Source organism: Colletotrichum aenigma, assembly GCF_013390185.1.
Source record: "Colletotrichum aenigma strain Cg56 chromosome Unknown KSG_Cg56_contig01, whole genome shotgun sequence".
NCBI lineage: Eukaryota > Fungi > Ascomycota > Sordariomycetes > Glomerellales > Glomerellaceae > Colletotrichum > Colletotrichum aenigma.
In genome coordinates this window covers 1,196,243-1,216,076 of record NW_023500907.1, presented here as the reverse complement: position 1 = coordinate 1,216,076, position 19,834 = coordinate 1,196,243, and the positions used below count along the sequence as shown (strand labels likewise).

Sequence of the window (19,834 nt, the reverse complement as noted above, 5' to 3'; positions counted from 1 at the left end):
CAGAGACACAAGGCCTAGGGTTATGACCTACACACGCAAAGGTCTAAGGCTGCAAATACAGCAACAAAGACCTACCCAATCAAGAGATATCTTATGGGTGAAAGCTGGCGACCTCACTATTATGAACATATATAGGCCGCCAGATGAGCCTATAAACCAAGCAACCAGCCTCCTTCTAGATTATCAACCGCCAGAGAGAGCCCTTATCGCTGGGGACCTTAATGCCCGCCACTCCTCTTGGGAACCTGGGTCCCCTAGCCGGAATCGAGGAGACGATATTGCAGAATGGGCGGAAGGCTACAATCTTCTGTTTATTGGGGAGTTTGGGGCCCCTACCCATACCCACGGGCATACCCTCGACCTAACCCTCTCAAATATTCCCTTTACTGAGGCTTATATCAGCCCACACCTACACCCAGGGGCTGACCACGAAGCCATCACAACAACTATCCCTATGAGTAGGGCCCAGGAACAGGGACGCCAGGATAACCAGCTCTCAGTCCCGGAGTCAGCCCTACCACGGCTGATCGACCTAGTAAAGGCTGGGGCTACAGCCTTACCTACTCTAGGGGAACTGCCCAGCCCAGCAGAGCTGGACACCCTAGCTGCCCAACTGGTCAGCCTCTTCCATACAGCTATTCAAGCTGTAGGCAAGAGACGGACTAATCAGGGTAGGGGAGCCCCCTGGTGGACAGAAGAATGCTCAGTAGCCCACCAAGCTGCTATTAAGGCTAGGCGCCAACAGGCCCAAGAACCTGGGCTGGTCATACCTCCCCCTATCCTAGAGGAGCAAAAAGTCTTCCTAACAACTGTGAGAAGGGCGAAACGCACCTACTGGACTGCTAAGATCGAAGAGGCTAAGACAGACCAAGACCTATATAAAATTATAGGCTGGCGGAAGTCTAGCCTAGCAGTTAAAGCTCCGCCTCTAATAGTGGAAGGGCAGACGATCAGCAATACCCACGATAAAGCCCAAGCCTTGCGAAAGGCTCTACTAGAGCGATTTAGTGCTACAGACGACCTATCTGGGAACCCTTTTAGTACCCCAGTGGTTATAAGTCGTATTATACCCTGGCAGAATACAGTTAGCATAGAGGAAGTACGCCAGGCTACTCTGACAAAGGCTACAACCCCTGGGACTGATAGGATTACTACAAAGTTGCTACAATGCACCTGGGGATTAGTAGCCAAGCCTATACAACAGCTCTTCCAGGCCTGCGTTCAAGTAGGCTATTTTCCTAGACCCTTCCGCAATGCGGAAATTGTCATGACCCAGAAGCCAGGGAAAACAGATTTCTCTAAGACTGGGTCTTGGCGCCCAATATCCCTGCTGTCCTGCTTAGGCAAAGGCTTAGAGCGGCTGATAGCAAAGAGGATGGCCTACCTTACTATCCTAGAAGGGGTTGCCAGCCCACAGCAGGTTGGAGCCCTACCAGGGAGGGCTGCAGTCGACCTGACAACCTGTCTAACCCATGAGATTGAGAGGGCTCTAGATACAGGGCTTACTGCGACGCTAGCAACAATGGACGTCAAGGGGGCGTTTGATTCCGTCTTACGAAACCGACTTATTGTCAGGCTACGACAGCAGGGCTGGCCTAGTAGCCTGATCAGACTGATCTACACCTTCACCTCTAGCCGAACAGCCTGCGTCAGGCTAGAGGATACTACTACAGAGGACTTCCCTCTATCCTGTGGACTACCGCAAGGCTCTCCACTATCCCCTATCCTCTTCCTGCTCTATATAGCTGATATCCTAGCTGATGATCGGAAGCTACGGTTTGGCTATGCAGATGATATAGGCTTAGTAGCTACTAGCCCCTCGCTAGAAGAGAACGCTACAGCCCTAGGCCAGGAGATCACTAGTATCCTCAGCTGGGGAACAGAAAATAAAGTCGCCTTTGACCCAGCTAAGTGTGAGGCAATCCACTTCAGCAGAAAACATCAACAGACAACAGACCTACCAGATATCCAAGCCAGAGGCCTAACTATCAAGGCCTCAATAAAGCCTATAAGATGGTTAGGGGTCTGGTTTGATAGGAGACTCACCTTCCAACACCATGTAGGAATAAAGGTAGCAGCAGCAAAGAAGGTAGCCTATTTCCTACAGCACCTTACAAACACAAAAGGGGGGCTCCCAGCAGCTGCAGTTCGAAAAGCAGCTATTGCTTGCGCCCTCCCAATAGCCCTATATGGAGCTGAGACCTGGTATGCAGGCTTAACCAGACCAGCCCTGAACAGCAGCACCAGTATAGTCGGCACAGGACAGAAGGGTTTAGCCTGTAGAGTCGGAAGAGTTATTACAGCAGCAGCAAGGGCTATCCTACCTGTCTGGAGGACCACACCAACCAGTGCCCTCATCCGAGATGCTGGCCTACCAACAGCAGAGGTGGCCCTTGAGGCAGCGCGACTACGCTTCGCTACACGCCTACAGAAGGTTGACCAACAACATCCCTTGGTCCCAAGGCTTCTACAGCCAGGGCGGCAGCAGACCAGGCTCCAAAGAACAGCTGGCCTCTTACCTAGGTGCCCAAGGCCAGCACTCCTACAGCCGCAATACCCCCTAGGGTCTCACCACCCTATAGTCACACAGACGAAGGAAGCAGCAGCAAGGATCTTCCAGGCCTGGCTTAAGACTGTGCCAGATAAGCATACTATTATCTACTCAGACGGCTCTAAGGCCCCTGATGGCGCTACAGGGTTTGGCTTTGTTATATACCGTAAGAACAAACGTATAGCCCAGGGCTGCGGCCGCCTCAGCTTAGCAGAAGTGTTTGATGGGGAGGCTGAGGGGGCGAGGGCAGGGCTCCGACGGGCCCTCCTTACCTCCCAGGGCCAGCCTATACATATCTGTATCGATAATACCAGCGTTATCCAGGGGATCCGAGGCAGGGTCCCAGACTCCTCACAAGCGGCCTTCCTTGAGATCCAAGAGGCAGCTAGGACGTATGACATACGAACCCATTGGTCCCCAGGGCATGAAGGCATCAAAGGGAACGAGGAAGCAGACAGCCTAGCCAAGGAGGGCACAACCATGCCAGCCCCTAGGGGCCAACTAGCCACCCTGTCAGGGATCAAACGGCTAGCTAGAGAACGTATATGCCGCCAGTATAGAAAATGGTGGAAGCAAGATGCAACACCCCGCTATACCCAAATAGGGCTTAAGGCTTCCCTTGCCTGCCCCCCTGAACTAGCCCTGCCACGGGCTATACTCCATCATCTCCTAGCAGCCCGGTCAGGCCATGGAGACTTCGAACAATACCATCAACGCTTTAACCATACAGAAGCACTGCTTACCTGCTCCTGTGGGGAGGCAAAGGAGGCAGACCACCTAGTCTACTGCCGAAAGACCTTAGCGAGGAGGCTTCAGTGGCCCACCCTCCACCCCTCTAGTCCACAGGAGCCTATAGGACCAATAGGATCTCTGGATCGATACTACAAGGGGCTAATCACTGATCATGAAGGCTTCCAGGCCTTTCTCTGCGTGACAGATTTCTTCCGGAAGATCTGCCCGCGGTACTAGGGCCTAGGTCTGAACCTAGGCCTTAGTAACGAACCCCCCCCCCCTCGTAGAGGAACTGACGAGTATAACGGAACCAGGGAACCAGCGGGAACTAGGGACGGATAGAACACATAGTAGCCTATGGGCAAGATTTGGAGGACGTTAGGAAGAGGCGTGTACTGTAGAGTATATAGCTTGAGCCTGCGGCCCTCCACGCCATATACCCCTCGGGAGGTCGGCCGCAAGGGCGGCTGCGCCCTTGCCGCCACGGCGTTAAATACAACAACAACAACAAAATATACTCTGCCTTACGGTCGTCACTTCTATTATTATTGCTTCTATCGTCGTCGTCGTTTCTATCGTCGTTATTATCGTCGTTGTTATCGTCGCTATTATCGTCTCCGATAGGAGTAGTTAAGTACACAGGAAATATAGCCGCGCAGATACAGGAAAATTAGGCGGTCTCTTATTTAAACTGTTGAAAATCGTACATGTGGACTTTCTCGGGGTTAATCGTGATGATGTATTGTGTCTCTGACTGAATATGCGCCTGATCAAAAAGCAAGCATCGCATGCCTCCTGCAGCTTTCTGTCATTCATGGTAGAAAGGCAGGTGCTGCTAGAAAATGGCTTATGGTTTCTGGGGAGACCAGCCATGGCACCTACCCACAATAGAAAGGGACTTCCTGGTCGACGACACTGGTAGTAGGATCGAATGGAAGGACCGATTCGTCACATGTCTGGGGTAAAAGGTGCCACGAGAAGGATGTGGGTGTTTGTGGTGTCATGAGGCCGGCTGTGGCTACCACGTTCGCGGGTATTGATGTTGGGGGGAAGGAAGCAACCCAGTTGCTAAAGGGACATGGCGCCTAAAAAGAAGCGGCGAAAACGACACTGTAGCTGGATGAAGTGCGATGGTGCCAGATGATTGATTGGCAATCAAAAGGTCATACATGGAGGTTGCCCTTGATATATATATCTTATGATAGAGTAGGAAGGAGGGAAGGTGCCTCGGAATGGTGTAAGTCAGCATGGCTACTTCCCAGCTACGAACAAGAAGGAGGCACCAGCTGTCTTCCTATACTGCTGCTATTTGATGTAGATATCGGGGCAACATCACCACAGGTGAGTGAATAAGTATTGGGGTAAGCTGTCTAGAAAACTTTGCAAAAAACGCATTCAACCGACATCCTCGCCGTTGGTGATACCGTCCCCACGTCGGAGGTCCCTCCGCCGCCCCGTCTCCACTTAAAAAAGAAGCCGCCGTCCAATCTCCACTCCGCCAACAAACTCCGCCGGCATCCCATGCCTTACATAATCACCCTCCCGTCCGCCGCCCGGCGCCCGCAGCGATAGTCCCAGGCGTCGCATCTCCCATTCCCGCGCATCGCCCAAGCGTCGTCATCCAAACCAAAAAAAACCTCCGACAAATCCAATGGGAAAATAAACCTCCTCCCAACCGCCGACCTCCCTCAACCATCATCCCATCTCGCACCGAACCCAGCATCATCCCAGCTTCCCCATCTCCCCAACCAAACAAATACCCGTCGAAACGCCCCTCCCGCACCAGCATCCATCTTATCATCAGCTCAACCCGGGCACCAGCACCAATCGCCACCCGCCGACGCGTGCCCATCGCCAACCATGGCATCCTCACGACACTGCGACTCCCTCGCCCTGCTAACCCGCCTGCACGAAGCAACCTCCAAACCGAAGAACTCCTACCCGCCCATCTCGAGCATCCCACGCACATCCCCCTCCCGCCTCGCCGCCGCCTCCTCCGAATCTGCCTCCGAGGCGACGTCCGTCCTCTACCTCGCCTACGGCTCCAACCTCTCCGCCGAAACATTCCTCGGCGCACGCGGCATCCGGCCCCTCTCCCAAACAAACGTCTCCGCCCCCGCGCTCTCCCTCATCTTCGACCTGCCAGGCCTGCCGTACCGCGAGCCGTGCTTCGCCAACACCACACCCCGAAAGGTCCCGCAGCTCCCGGACCCGTCTGACCCGCCGAAACTGCCGCCCGTCCCGCCGCTGCCGCAACCACCACACTCAACCGCGGATGTGGAGAAGGGAGCACCCAGGAAGACGCCCCCGGATCTGGGCTGGTCCAAGGGCCTCTACGGCGTCGTCTACGAAGTCACGCCGCAAGACTACGCCACCATCGTAGCCACCGAGGGCGGCGGGTCGTCCTACCTCGACATCCTGACGCCCTGCATCCCCCTCCCGCCGCGCGTGTCTGTGCCCGAGAAGCCGCCGATTGACATCCCGAAGCCGTTCTTCGCGCACACGCTCTACTCCCCCGCGATCCCCGACGACGATAAGAACCCAAAAGACGGCGACGATGGTGATAAGCCCTCCGACCCGCGCAAAAAATGGTACTACCACCTCATAACCCCCCCGCGCCGCCCGGACCCGACCTACGCACAGCCCTCCGCGCGGTACCTCAAGCTCATCACCGACGGCGCCGCCGAGCACGAGCTGCCGGACGACTACCAGGCCTGGCTTGCTTCGCTGCAGCCGTACACGGTGACGAGCTGCCGGCAGCAGCTGGCGCAGTGGCTGCTGACTGGCATCTTCTTCCCGGTGATGCTGCTCTTCTTCCAGCTGAACAAGTGGATCGCGAATAAGGAGGGGAAAGTGCCGCTGTGGCTGGGGGTGAGTCTGAGTGTGGTGTTTAATATGTTGTGGATGGGGTATGATGCGGTGCTGAAGCGTGTGTTTGGGGATGGGGAGAGGACGGAGGAGGAGGACAAGAGGTGGAGGCGGGCGCCGGCTAGCGATGTGGAGAAAATGAATTTGTTGATGCGGGATTGGTAATTTATAGGATTAAGAAGGAGTTTGGGCTAGAGCACAAAGGATACCAAATTGATCAGAATGGTTTTTTAAATTGCTTGAATTCGTCTACATACATTCGTCCATCCCACACCATGCCGCTGTGGTATTCAATCCACGGATATCAATGCGCGCCTATCGTTCAAACCCAGCCCGAGGCTCCTGAGCATCTCAGTGTCCATATATCCACACATGCCATTAACATTGTCCATCCTACTCTCCTAGTTATCCGAGACGAGGCTCGGGATATCGTCAACGCTGTGCCGCCCTTCGAGAATGCCGTTCACGGCCGTGAACAGCGGGTAGTCCTTCTCCAGCCCCCTCGCCTTCAGGAAGCTGTTGACCTCCTTGGCGGTGCTGGTGCCCTGCAGCAGCTGGCCGTTGAGCTCCCGCTTCTCAATCTCCTGCACGCTCAGCCCCTCCTCGACGGCCATCTTGGCGCACTTGAAGTTACGTCCACCGCTGCACGACGTGATCAAATCCGCAACGCCCGCCGACTCCTCGGTGAAGGTGCCCGTGTGCACCGTCTGCCCGAAGAACTCCTTGCCAAAGTTGACCATCTCAAGCAGGCCGACGCGCATGATGGCGGCCTTTGCATTGTCACCCCAGCCGCGGCCGTCCACGAAGCCGGCGGCGAGCGCGACGATGTTCTTGAGGGCGCCGCCGAGGGAGACGCCAGCGACGTCGGAGACCAGGCGCACGTGGAAGTAGGGGCGGTGGAAGAGGGTCTTGAAGATCTGGTGGTCGAGGGGCGGGTACTCTGCGGGGACGGGGGTGAGCTTCGTCTTGGAGGTGCGGCCGCGGGCGTCCTTGTGCTGCATCTCGACAGGGGTCAAGGGGGCGATGCCGTTGCCGTTGGGGTTCGGGGAGGTGGAGCGCGGGGTGGGTGCGCGGGAGTTGTCCATCGGGGGCGGGTCGTAGGCGATGGTGGTCTCTGACCACTTCTCGGCGGCGATCTCGGAGGCGATGTTTGCGCCGGAGAGGGCGCCGCAGTAGATGCCGAGGCCGTCGCCGATCCACTCGGAGAAGAGGGAGATGCCGTCGTCGGAGACGTTGACGCCCTTGATGCAGGAGACGCCGCGGGCGAAGGGGAGGATGTGGCCGCGCAGCTGCTTGCAGACGTTGCCGATAAACTGGTGGGGGAGGTTGAAGACGAGGATGGTGGAGTCCTTGACGGCGTCCTGGAGGGAGGGGTTGGCGACGAGGTTGTGGGGGAGCTTGATGCCGGGCAGGTATTTGGTGTTTTCGTGGTATTTGTTGATGACGGAGGTGAGCTTCTGCGGGGAGGAGCCGACGGCGGGGTCGTGGTAGGGGGAGGAGGCGTCGAGGACGACGTCTTCTTCGTACACCCACATGTGGACGTCCTCCTCGAACAGGTCCGGGTGGGCTTTTGTGTTTTCGGCCACGATCTTGGAGATGGTTGAGCCCCTGGGAGAGGTGTGTTAGCATCGCGTACAGATTGTAGGTGGTGGTGATGGCGATAGCTTACCAGTTACCGGAGCCCACCACGGTGACCTTGTGCTTCTTTTCGGCGCCGAGGGAAGCCATTGTGGTGGAAGAGTAGAATCGTCGTTGGGGAAAGCTGCTTCTTGCGAGTGAAACAACGGATCGCAGGCGGAAGAGCATGGGGCAGAGCTGGAGAGAGCGTCGAGAGAGGGGGTGTGGAAGAAGTCTATCTATTATGTACTGGGTACGGTGTGTGTAAGGGAGGAGGGTCCCGGCCAGGTCCAGGTCCAGATTCGGGCAAGGTGCGGTCGGCGCGGATGGGTACGGGCAGTCCAGACAGGTGCTTTAGCTTGAGGTGGGTGCTTGGCAGCTGCTAGGGATCCGTATCGGCGGGCGGACAGGCGGGATGGGCTTGGGTGTGGTGGTCTCCTCAGTCTGAGTGAGGAATGGTATGGATCGTGGGTGGACAGTGTCTTGGGTCACGGCAGTGGCAGTGGCAGAAAAAAAAATAAAAAAATAAAGCGAGACAACGACAGCATGTGTTTTTGCCCCTCTATTTGCGGTGCCGGGCAAGGCAAGCAGGGTCACCACCGCCCACCACCTTCCACTCCAAGTCTCCATCCCCAATCACCTCCCCCGGTCGCATCCCTGGAAGGGAAAGAAGCTGCCAGGCGAGTGTCAGCGAGTGCAACTGCAGCTGGATGTGCCGGTGCCGGGGTCTTCCTGCCCAGCGGCGCTGTTGAGGGAAGCATGACGCACCGCCAACCCGGCAGGGTCGCGGCAGAAGTCGTCACCGCCTTCTGTATCCGGGATAGTCGCTCAACGAAATGCCAGGGGGTTGAGGCCGACGCACTCTTTAGGGAGGACCACCTTCCACTGTGACCGTCAGTTGCGAGTCCGGGCTGCCTCGGCCGGACACTCCGCCTCCCCCGGACCTGGCCGAGGCAGCACGCGGAGTCGGTCCTTTCCTTTACTCGCGTGCCTGTGTTTACTCGTATTATCGGCTGTCAACACTATCAAGTTTAATCTCCATTTTATTACCTTGCCCAAGGTTCTCCAAGAATCTCGGCTCATCACAAGTCAGAAGCAACCACAAGTCAACAAACTGCACACCACCCATGTCACCAACGATCGCTCACAACTGCTGTCCGAAAAGTGGCTCCTGAGTGGGAACTGCACGAAAATGACCACTGATAGAAAAATAGATTCCGGTTCTCTCCTTCCAATCCAATCACCCCTGTCGCCAGATGGAGAATCACATGCCAATTGATTTCCCCCTCCCCTTCCATCCGTTTCTTCTGCATCCCGTGCCTGGCCCACGGCTCTGGAGATCGTCGCAAGGGTTGACGCCGCCGCTTTTTCATTGGCGACAGCACGAGATTGCTCGCGGCAACGGGATGCAACGGCCTCCATCAGCCGCCGTCCCGCGCCTCGAACTCCGACCGACGTTGCTCAATGGCGTTACACGTGCGACTAGGATCACGCCGTTTTTTTTGTCAGAAATGTTCCCCATGCCTATTTCGCCTCCCCCGCGCGGCGGGAAGCTGCTAGGAATGGCCGCCTGGCGCCGCGTGCCGCGTGCGGTCGCTAAACTCAATTGCGCGCTTCCCGAGGCACATCTGACGCCGAAGCTCTCCCCAGCTTGTCTTGAACGGGCATGGTATTGCCGCCTTGCGCGTTCCTGGGGATTAACGGGCTGGGGCCGATCCCCAGGTGTTCTGTGTAACTGTGGCTTTGCCTTCAAACATTCTGTTTCTTCAGTCGCTTGGTGATTGCTGCGCTTTCGTTACACAAGCAATTGCCAACATGCACATGCACGCTATCACTCAGACGCAGCTCCTTTTGAGCTCGTCATCGCAGAGACTCAATCTCTTCCCCATACTCCGGTAAATCAGATCTCCGCGCGGGGTAACTCTGTTGATGATTCATTCAGACGCTGAAAGCCTCAGCTGAGCTGCACGGCAGGGCTCTCTTCAACCCCGGCAAGACCATTCCTTCGAAAATTTAACGCCCGCAATCATTCCTTGCGGAGGAACTCTGTCCTATGTAATACCCATCAAGTAGTTTTCGGTTGTCGGATATAAACCTAAAACTCCGAGGATGTTAGGATCTGATATTATTTGATTGGGTCTTCTTTCACATCGACGACCAAACACCTTGCTGCAGGAACCTCACTGAGATTGGGAGCTGTTAGGATTGTCAACAAAAATGTGCCATCTCCTGGAATCTGGAGAAAGCAGCTTTCCACATTGGTGCTTGCGATCTGGCACTCCTCATATTCCAGCACTACGTGAATCTCTAGCCGTGGGTCAAAAGATCTTCCCGTCTGACAACCTTGGACATTTATCGGATTGCCGTTCACCGAAGAGGCCAGCCTGGCCCTCAATTCCACCACAGGGGCCTCAAGGGTTGACCGAGACTTTCATCACGTTTTGCCAGTTGGCCTTAGGGATGATGTTGGCCCCCAATCCAGCTCTCTTCGGGTAATGAAACACGCACCAGCCCTGGGATCAAAACATGTCAGTCTCTGTACACGTCGGTTTCGCAGATGTTCCCGGGTAGAGTACTCACGTCGGGCGTCCAACTAACTCCCAGACATTTCGACTCCTTGTTGCACTTGTTCGCCAGGCACTCATTGATGGTATCGTAAGCGTCCGATCTCGTTGTTTGCGTCCGCTCAGCATATGTACTGCATTTGAGCTCGTACTCCACCCCGTCGATGGCAAACCTCTTGCATCCGTCCTGGCAACGGCTGTATGTATTGATGTTTTCGCAGGCCGGATCGCCAGTCTGGACGAAGCCGCCTGGGCCTGAGCCGCGGCCGGGTCGCCCCTTATCCTCAAGATCCTTCACCTTCTTCTCCAAGTCAGCTACTTCAGACTTACACTTCTTCTCGGCCGCAGCGCTCTGGTCCTTCAGCCTGCCCTTCTCCGCCTCGCACACCTTCCGGTCGCGCACCAATGCGGCCTTGTCCGAATCGCACTGCTCTCTAGCCGCGGCCACTTGCCGGCTCTTCTGAGCCTCGCACTGGGCCTCTGCGTCCTTCAACGAGCCCTCGTGCGCGGCCTTCTGCCCCTGCACCTCCGCCTCGCACTGGCTCGTCATCTCCCGGCGGATGGCGTCCTTCTCATCGTTGCACTGCGCAGTCGCCGCCGGGTCCGCCGCAGACGGGTCGTCGGCGGGCGGCTCCTCGCTCTTGGCCAGGAGGATGAACTGCCGCGCCGGCATGGGCCCGAACGAGGTGCCGTCTCTGGTCACGTAGCATAGCCCGTTCCTGCCGGCCCAGCTCGCGGCGACGCAGGTCGGGTCCTGCGCGCAGAGCTGGGCGCACTCCCGCGGGCTGGCAGTGTTCTGGCCGGTGCTCTCGTACGGTTTGGCGTATTGGCCGCAGGCGTAGGTGAAGACGGTGCCGTCAACGGTGCCTTTGCCTTCGGTGGCATCGGTTGGGCAGCATGCGGTGAGGGCGGTGGCCCTGTTGGCGTTTGAAGAGGAGAGACAGCTGCCGCCGGTGCTACGGAGAGGAGCTTGCTGGGCCCAAGCCACTCCAGCACTGAGGGCGAGGAGATGGACTGAGCGTAAGAGCATGATGGCTGTAGGCGCGAGAAAATGGAGAGAAACCTCAGGGATGTGGTGATGTCAAGGAGAACATTTCTCATCCATGTCTGATGCTGGCGGGCTTATATATACGGCGGTAATGGTACGGTCCCTCTGCACAGGATAGACATGCTGTGGACCATGTCGAGTGTGGGGCATGTAGCCTTTCAACGCAATCACAAAATCCTTCCCCCAGACTGGACCTACGACAGATCGTAGTCAGTTTGCCATTCTCCAAGGTCGCGACATCACGAAGACTACGCTTTCAAACCGAGTTACAGCGAGAAATGCAAGACCACGGCATCCCGTTTGCAATAATCAAGCTTCTGCTTTCAGCAACCCCGGCTTCTGACGAAGAAGTCTCAAAACCTTTCTGTTGTCGTGGGCTCTGCGGCTCAGACATTCTCAGAATGTTATCGAGACCATCTTGTCGATCTCGGATCTCGCCGGAGCGGGGTAACGTGGCGGCGATCGTCGTCGGGAGCTGGCGTGAAATAGATGGGCGAGGGACACACGGGCCGGGTTGCTGGGCCGTCCCGTCCCTTCCCTTCCACCACTTCTCGGCTCGGCAAGCGCCCGCTGCCCTTGGTCTGCGGGGCTAGACTATCGAGCCGTTCTGACGTCGCTGCCGCTGATGAGCCACTGACCTTGGTGAGCGTGCCGAATATTATGGACAGATCCGGTAGGCGTAGATGTCTCGTATCTGCATCAACTGATTGCGTAGGATGATCTCCGTTGAAAGAGCGTTAGACATTGCATCTAGAGGTGATGTTTTCAGGCCCGAGTGAGTATTTCCAAGAGCTTCATCCTCTTAAGGCCAAAACAAGTGGCTGCTATTCCAAAGCACGAACTGTCTACGAGACGCTCGCATGTGACGGGTCTTGTGTCTATCGTCTCTAGCTCTGATGTACATCAACGCCCAAACTCATTTTCCGTTGGCCTAGTGAGACAGTTGTAGGTGTGGAGGCTACTAAGATCTCCCCATGTCTCGGGTCTCATGGAATGTTGTGCGGAGTACATTCCGAGGCATATCAGCAAATTGGAATCGGGGATGGGATCCGTTTTCAGCCGCGACGTTGAGATGGGGGAGAACGCCGCTGAGCGATCTTGTCTCGGGAGTCGGGAGGTCGAACACGTACGACACTAGCCAGGGGAGCTGGGGAAAGGCGCTTGCACATTCCCATCCAACCCGAGAACGCTTTCAGCGGACCGCAATGTGAGAAATGAGTATCTGGTAACTCGAAGTCGTACAGCTTTTTGGCTGAGACAGATTGATACCAAGTACGTGCAATTGGGAGCTCGAGGCACTAGGTTGATGTCTTGCCTAGGACGCCAAGTGCTGACAGGTTACAAAGACTGAGACGCGGGGTCAAGATCAAGTTGAGATATGTGTTTCAAACTCTGAATTTGATCCTTGATGCAAATTCAATACCGAACTTGATCTATTCCCCTTATGTCAATTCACCTGAACGGATTAGGCGCCTACGGCCAGCAAGCGAATTGTCTATGGATTTTGTACACCATGTCCCCATTCTATTGACGAACTTAGAGGAGAACGTCCATGTTGATTTCGAGGCTGCGTCATCTTTCGGTTGGAATTGTTCATCTCTCATCTGCGAACTTCCTAGACTTCCGTTTCCGAGTGTAGACCGAAACCAGATGACCCGGATAGTACAGGCAAAGGTTCTGCTTACCCTGGAGCCGATACAGTCTACAGAGATTAACTAAGCCAGGTGCAGCCCAACTTCGAAGACGCGTATAAGACTCGTTGAGCCATCAACTTCATGATCGAACATATCCACAACCAACCACTCAATCAATTCTTCCATAGAGCCCTACGAGCCCTACTTTCATCATGTTTACTCTCCGGGCGAGCCTGGTCGCCCTCTTGGCAACCCATGCAACAGCAGCCGCCCAGGTTCCCCTCGGCTCTTCTCGCCACACCAAATACACCCTCGACGCGATCAAGCCCCTTTTCAACCCCGATACCGGCCTGACCAAGTGTTGCCCCGAGGGAACGCTCTTCGACGGCAAGAACTGCATCCTCGGCGTCCCCAAGTGCCCGCCCGACACAACATTCAAGGACGGCCGCTGCATCTCCACCGTCAAGCCAGCATGCAGCGAGGGCTCCGAGCTGGACGGCAGCGTTTGCGTCACCATCGCGAAGCCCTCCTGCACCCCCCCGCTGCAGTTCAGAGGCAAGGCCTGCGTCTACGATGAACCCCCCAAGTGTCCTTCCGGCTTTGATCTGGAGGGCCAGGTGTGCGTCTCTACCAAGAAGCCTTTCTGCGGCGACGGAGACCGCTTTAACGGCAAGGGCTGCGTCAACACCATCGGCCCGTCGTGCCCCGAGGGCTCCAGCCACACCAATGGTGCTTGCGTCAACATCCTCCCCCCGAGCTGCTCTGGAAAGAGCCAGTACGACAAGACACTCAAGGCCTGCGTCCATCATCAGTCCCCGGAATGTCCTCCCGGTAGCACCCTCAAGGGAAGCAACTGCGTGGCTGACGGTCCCCAGTGCCCGGAGGACACCAGCTTTGACGCAAAGACACAGACATGTGTCTTGAGGACTCCTCCGGAGTGCCCTCCCAGCTACAAGCTGGAGGGCGAGCGGTGCATTGCTACAGACGACCCGTCGTGCAGCCCTGGCACGGAGCTTGTGGTTGACCAAAAGGCCCGCACAGCCCGTTGCTGCGCGCCCGGAATGAAGTTGGAGGGAGAGGTATGCTACCGCAAGGTCCCCCACGACGGCGAGTGTCCGCCGAACACGACGCCGATCGGAGACCGCTGCCAGTTCACCACGCCGCCGCCGCCCATCTGCCCGCCTGGCACCAAGCTCGTCCGCGACCAGTGCGAATTGATCGACCCTCCCGACTGCCCGCCTGGCTACACACGTGATGGAGTTATCTGCTCGGCCGTAGACAAGCCAGTCTGCCCCGGAGACTCCACCCTGACGAACGGCCAGTGCATTGCCACGTCAAAGGTCCAATGCCCCACGGGATCGATCCTCCAGGGCCAGGTCTGCATCGTCGGCCCGCCGTCTTGTTCTTCTGGCACTTGGAACGGTGCCCATTGCGTCGTCGGCCGGCCTAGGTGTATGGACGGTGGCTACTACGTCGATGACGACTGCCTCAAGCCTGAGATCCCGGGCTGCACTGACAACACAATCTTTGCCGATGGTCGATGCATCTCGAAGGAGGCTCCCCAATGCTCCAAAGGACAACTCAGCAACGGCACCTGTGTCGATTCCTCCATACCAACATGCCCACAAGGCTCGATTCTCAACGGCGGCTCATGTTTGAAGGGGACCCCCACCTGCCCCCCGGACCAGATCCTCCAGAACAACGTCTGCAATCACATCGAGGACCCCGAGTGCGCTCCCGGTTACGACTTCATCGGTGGCCAATGCCAGAGCGTCGATGAGGAGACCTGTCCTCCACGCTACGTCTATAAGAACGGCGAGTGCATCAACGATGAAAAGCCCCAGTGCGCCGGCAGCACACACTTCAACGGCACCGCCTGTGTCGGTGACGACCCCGGCTGTCCGCCCAGAGCCACCTTCGTCGGGGGCAAGTGCAGATTGGCCGAGGAGCCGGCGTGTCCTCCTGGCTTCCACTTCGACTCAAAGCATTGTGTGGCGAACGAGAAGCCCGATTGTGCACCTGGCACGGCTTGGGATGAGGCCTCCGGCCAATGCATCGGCGACGAGAAGCCCAAGTGCCCACCCGGCCAGAGGTTCAACGGCGGGCAGTGTGCCCTGGAGACGGGAGACTGCATGGAGTTCGAGTACTGTCCCCCTGGAAACAACATGTTGCTCATGAGCACGATTTGATCATCCAGACTGACCTCGACGACTTGGAAATGCTCCGGATATGATGGAACTCTGGTCTTCACTATGAAGGGCTGGCGCTCGTGTGATCTCCAACTAGTGGCTTCAATAGCTTTTAATGCAATAATTAATCACAACTTCAAATGATGTGTCGCAAATCCACATTTACTCCATGGTGATGGAAAAGTGATGTGGTATAGGGGATGAGGTTTGGTATCTAAGGCAAAAGGGATGCTGGAAAGGGGAAGGGCTATGCTACATGTAAATCCCAACGCCGCGCTCTTTTGAGGTAGAAGGAAGGAAAAAGGAAAATCTCCGAGTTTCTTCATAATGCCGGATCAGGCCTCAATGACGATGTCCTTGACCATGTCGATGAACCTTTGCTGATACTCGGCGGGGTTCGCAGTGATGCTCATGGGTCCATGGCCTGCAATAACGTTGTATGAGTCGACGAGTCCAGTCATGAGCTTGGCGCGAAACTTGTGCTTGGCCCAGAAGAAGTCGAGGACGACAACGCGGTAGAACCAGTTGCCGTCAGCGTCGACGATGCCGGTGCGCCAGGGATGTGCATCGGATTGGATCGAGGGAGCATTCTCGCGATCGCCGTCAGTGACATTAGGGCCGGGGTAGCGGACGAGGAAGAGAGAGTAGTCAACGGCGTTGTTGTCTGCGAGGAGCTTGGTGTCTGCATCGAGGAGGTCGAGCAGCTCCTGTCTCTTATCCGCCTTCATGCGGATCTTGTCGGGGAACTCGTCGATGAGCCTCTCCTTGACGCTCTCGAGAGCGAGCTTGCCACCAGCAATGTCTCGCTCAGGGAAGAAGTAGTCATTCGGCTTGAGATCGTACGTCTCCCATCCAGATTTCCGGTGTTCGGTCTCCTCCATCTCCTTGCCGTAAAGGAGATTTTCCATGATGATGTGATGTGTCGGGGCAGTGCCCAAGATACCGCCAAGAGTTGCAAGGGAGGTGTAGACCATGTCGGTGATGCGCACAAGCAGGCTGTGAGGGTGTTCCTTCATGTGCGCCACGTAGGCATCGAACAGATCGTGGGTGAAGAATTCGTGTTCGAATCGGCGGGGCAGCGACTTGATGAGGAACTTTCCGTCGGCTGTCGTGAAGAAGGTCGAGCCGCTGTAGCCCAGGTCGCCGACGGGCTTCAGGTCCGACTCGTGGCCCTTGCCCTTGCTGCGCTTCTCCGCTACATGGAAAGAGTTCGCATACTCTTCTTCATCCATGTGCCAGACATTGTGTCGGAGCTCGAGAAAGTCGGCGGCGCGGTAGCGGGAGAGGGGCAAGCTGAAAATGGAGAGGAATGACGCGAGGACGCGGAAGATCTTGATGCGGAAGCTTCGTCGCTTGGGATTGTCGGGGTCTGTCGAGATGGCTGCCAGGATGGAGGAGGATATTGAGGCACTTCGAATTTGCATGACGATGATGGAATCCACTGAGGCTCCTGCAAAATGCTTGAGGAGTTGACAATTGTTTTCCGGCAGGAATTTGTGCGAGAATCAACAGTTGCTGTGGAAAGCTGCGGATGACGTGCAGGGAATGGTGGTTGGATGGCAGGGAGTGGAGAGCTTGATCGGTCAGGCCTGACGTCACAACGGAGCACCGCTAAGATTGAGTTAGCGCCACGGGCCAAGCGGCTTCTGAGATGAATGGGATGAAAGGAACACACGCTAAGACCATAACGGCCTCTTGCTGCAAGAGGCACCACAGACGACGAAAGATGCAGAACTACTAACATGCGGATGGGTTTTGATAGATTGATGGGTTGCCCTGGAGAGTGTGGGGGTCCTGAATGTCCAGCAAGTGAAAGTCCGTCCGGCTTCGATTTCGGGGCCATGCGCGCTCGACATCGCCACGTCCCTGGGTCTTCAACAACGTTTTGTACGCAAGGTAGACCCCCAAGGCGGCCACGAAAAGCCCGGAGATTCCGAAGACAGTCGCTATGATGTTTTCTGAAGAGATCGGCATGATTCTACTTCTTGTTGAGAACTTCATCTTCAGCATACTTCTTTGGAATAAGTATTGACTGGGAAAGTTGGACTCATATACTCCGATGCTCAATCATTGATTCCCCTAGTCTGATGTACGGCGTGCCATATACCCTAACCACCACCCCCGCGGTTGCAGGGGGTATATAAGGTAAGTTTGGGGGCGCCGGATGCTGCGTAGCGTGCGGGCCAGGATACGGGGCTTGTCTTGTTCTGTCGATGCAACCGCGATGCGGTCCTAGCGTTGAATTTGGGGAACCACACATACATGCCACCATTGTAAGTGCTTTCGCAGGGTTCCCTGGGTCCTGAGGCATCGGTTGCTTATTCAACGGTGACGCGGGGCTTTCGACTTCAAAGTCGCAGCTAAGTATTTACTCAAATTGCCAGCCGTCAGGGCTATTGGATTGAAAGACTGCCCAGAAAAACCAGCAGTAACACATTGACGGCAATGTAATAGCAGACAGATTACAGATTTCCTTCGCTCATAGCCAAATTTAAATTGACTACAAGGCCTTGGAAAGAAAAAGAGTGTGCTTAACGATACTTGAACGCTTCGTTCCAAGATCCAATTTAAAATGAGTCCAAAACGGTTCCATCGACTCATTGTCTGGCGAGTGGGAAATCAGAGAGACGACGACATACCAATGACGACTTAGAGTACCATGGCTCAAGATTTTGGCACTTCAACAATGAATTCAAGTCAACATCATGATGTTCACCTAGATGTTGATCATATGCATTCAAAACACTGCGGATGTGTTCGTTGTACTCTATAGTGACCTCACTTGAGAACGACCAAGCATCATGACAGTAAAAAGTTTCAATAAGCGCTTGACAAGCCTTACTTGATTACTTCGGTGAACGTGTGGGGGTCGGCAGGAGAAACCACGGATATTTAAGCACATGATGCTCTGCTCAAATTCAAGACCGCTGTTGCTTGCTTGGCAAGACCTATCGCTGCACAGACGGAGACATCCACGGAGTCTTCTTCTGGGGCCGCTGGGCTGCTGTGTATGATCAGCTGGGGTGTAGGAACTAAGATTTCACGTTGCATCCCAGTCTCAACTCTGGGATGGCAAGTTTTGTCTAAGTTCTGTTTATCCGTATACAATGGTCAACGGATTGAGCAAATAAAACAAACATCTGATTGAATAACAGATTGTCCACCGTCTAAACGTGATGCTTTCATCGTGTTATACGACACCCAAAAACTTCAAAATACGCTTTCCTTGATGCTTACAGACAATGTTGCGAAATGCCCGACAAATTTCTCTGGAGAAACAATAGCGTTCGAGAGAATAACGTTGCATTATTTACTTGGACATCGACATGCGACTCAAAGGCTGTGCAGAAGAAACGGTTATGATGAGGCACTGGTTGAAGTTATGTGACTGAATCGGATTTGTGGTTTCTAGCGAGTTATGAGATATTCGGCCACCTTCTGCAAGCACGCGGAGTTCTATAGTGGCGGTTTCACTGGACACAGTCGCAGCCCGCCTTTTGTATATATGCTTCTGGACCTGGCTCCAGACGGAATCTGGTCGAACAAGATCTAGGCGCGTTGTGTTTTTCCACTTTTCAAGCACCAGCAGCCAAGGGGCAGCAGGCTCTCATGGTGGCGGATTACGAGCTGCGCTAGGGCTGACTTGCATGTTGCACATGTAGCGATTGGCTTCCGTTTCCTGCTAGAAAATGCCCCGCCACAAGAGAACAGCGTTATCCTTTATCGAGGCGCGTTCATTGGCCTCTTCTGGTGCACAGCCTGGGGCTATGCTGCTCGACGAGGAAGTGACGCGCAAGGCAGACTCAGAAGAAATCTAGCGGTGAGCGAACGAAACATTCCACTCCAAAAGTCTGTTCCGCTCATACGCCGCTGCATTCCTTTCTTAAGTGAGCTGAGGCCCTTGAAGCTTGCGTCTCTAGCGATTAAACTCTTCAAGGTGTCATTTTCTTCTGGGGCCGTAATAGGGGGTTTTATTTGGCGATGCTTTGGATGGAATGGCAAGAATGCATTGCATCGGTCGTCGAGAAAAGGACAGGTAGCAATGTGACCCAAGAGGGACGGTTGATTGCTGTCCTTACGCACAAGTCTTGCGAGTTTCATTCTCACATCACTGCAATCACGCGACGCGTTCAGCTTGCAACTTTCCGAACAATCATGTCCTTAGACGCCAAGAATGCTGTAGTGATGGGAGTATATTCACGAGTCGCAGTCGTGACGAAATATTCAATGGCTCTATGTCTAGCCTGCAGCGCAAACAATCAGACGAAGATATCGTAGCTTTGCATGGCGTGCCGTGGAGATGGCGAAGACATAGGTGTATCTCATTGTCTCCGTAGAGTTTCAGAATGGTAAAATCCAGTGGAAGATCTTAATAGCAGTATAATTGTTCGAATATAATTATTGCACCGGCTCATGCAGTTTCAGACTTGCGCTATCCTCCAAAGATCGGCAAGTCCTCCTTTCTAAAATTGAGCCGTGGTTCGAGTAGGCATCGAAGAGTAAATGGGCCCGAGTCTTGCGAATTTCACAACGAAGCTCGACACACTCTGCAAGTTTTGTGCACAAATTCTGAACCAGAGGCTCAGCATTCGAATATACTGTTGGTGGAATTATGACTCTACTACCATAGC

At 55.1% G+C, this 19,834-nt stretch overlaps 6 protein-coding genes across 6 annotated transcripts; 3 read left to right on the top strand and 3 right to left on the bottom strand.

Annotated features, from left to right (window-relative positions):
• Positions 1 to 1,522: 1,522 nt before the first annotated feature.
• RTase-1 (putative RNA-directed DNA polymerase from transposon BS) lies at positions 1,523 to 3,520 on the top strand (the record flags this gene model as incomplete). Its single annotated transcript, XM_037315584.1, has 1 exon — positions 1,523 to 3,520. One exon carries the CDS (start codon positions 1,523 to 1,525, stop codon positions 3,518 to 3,520), a length of 1,998 nt encoding a protein of 665 aa, XP_037185281.1.
• A 1,623-nt stretch (positions 3,521 to 5,143) lies between these two features.
• On the top strand, positions 5,144 to 6,316 carry gliK (Gamma-glutamyl cyclotransferase gliK; the record flags this gene model as incomplete). The annotated part of the gene is made up of 1 exon (XM_037315583.1): positions 5,144 to 6,316. The coding sequence occupies one exon, from the start codon at positions 5,144 to 5,146 to the stop codon at positions 6,314 to 6,316; it is 1,173 nt and encodes a 390-aa protein (XP_037185280.1).
• Positions 6,317 to 6,552: 236 nt separating this feature from the next.
• On the bottom strand, positions 6,553 to 7,879 carry CGCA056_v000321 (Glycerol-3-phosphate dehydrogenase; the record flags this gene model as incomplete). Its single annotated transcript, XM_037315582.1, has 2 exons — positions 6,553 to 7,759; positions 7,821 to 7,879. The coding sequence occupies 2 exons, from the start codon at positions 7,877 to 7,879 to the stop codon at positions 6,553 to 6,555; spliced, it is 1,266 nt and encodes a 421-aa protein (XP_037185283.1).
• A 2,418-nt stretch (positions 7,880 to 10,297) lies between these two features.
• Positions 10,298 to 11,362, bottom strand: CGCA056_v000320 (uncharacterized protein; the record flags this gene model as incomplete). Its single annotated transcript, XM_037315581.1, has 1 exon — positions 10,298 to 11,362. One exon carries the CDS (start codon positions 11,360 to 11,362, stop codon positions 10,298 to 10,300), a length of 1,065 nt encoding a protein of 354 aa, XP_037185282.1.
• A 1,864-nt stretch (positions 11,363 to 13,226) lies between these two features.
• CGCA056_v000319 (uncharacterized protein) lies at positions 13,227 to 15,203 on the top strand (the record flags this gene model as incomplete). The annotated part of the gene is made up of 1 exon (XM_037315580.1): positions 13,227 to 15,203. The coding sequence occupies one exon, from the start codon at positions 13,227 to 13,229 to the stop codon at positions 15,201 to 15,203; it is 1,977 nt and encodes a 658-aa protein (XP_037186228.1).
• Positions 15,204 to 15,538: 335 nt separating this feature from the next.
• CGCA056_v000318 (putative phosphatidylinositol phosphate kinase) lies at positions 15,539 to 16,627 on the bottom strand (the record flags this gene model as incomplete). Its single annotated transcript, XM_037315579.1, has 1 exon — positions 15,539 to 16,627. One exon carries the CDS (start codon positions 16,625 to 16,627, stop codon positions 15,539 to 15,541), a length of 1,089 nt encoding a protein of 362 aa, XP_037186229.1.
• Positions 16,628 to 19,834: the final 3,207 nt, after the last annotated feature.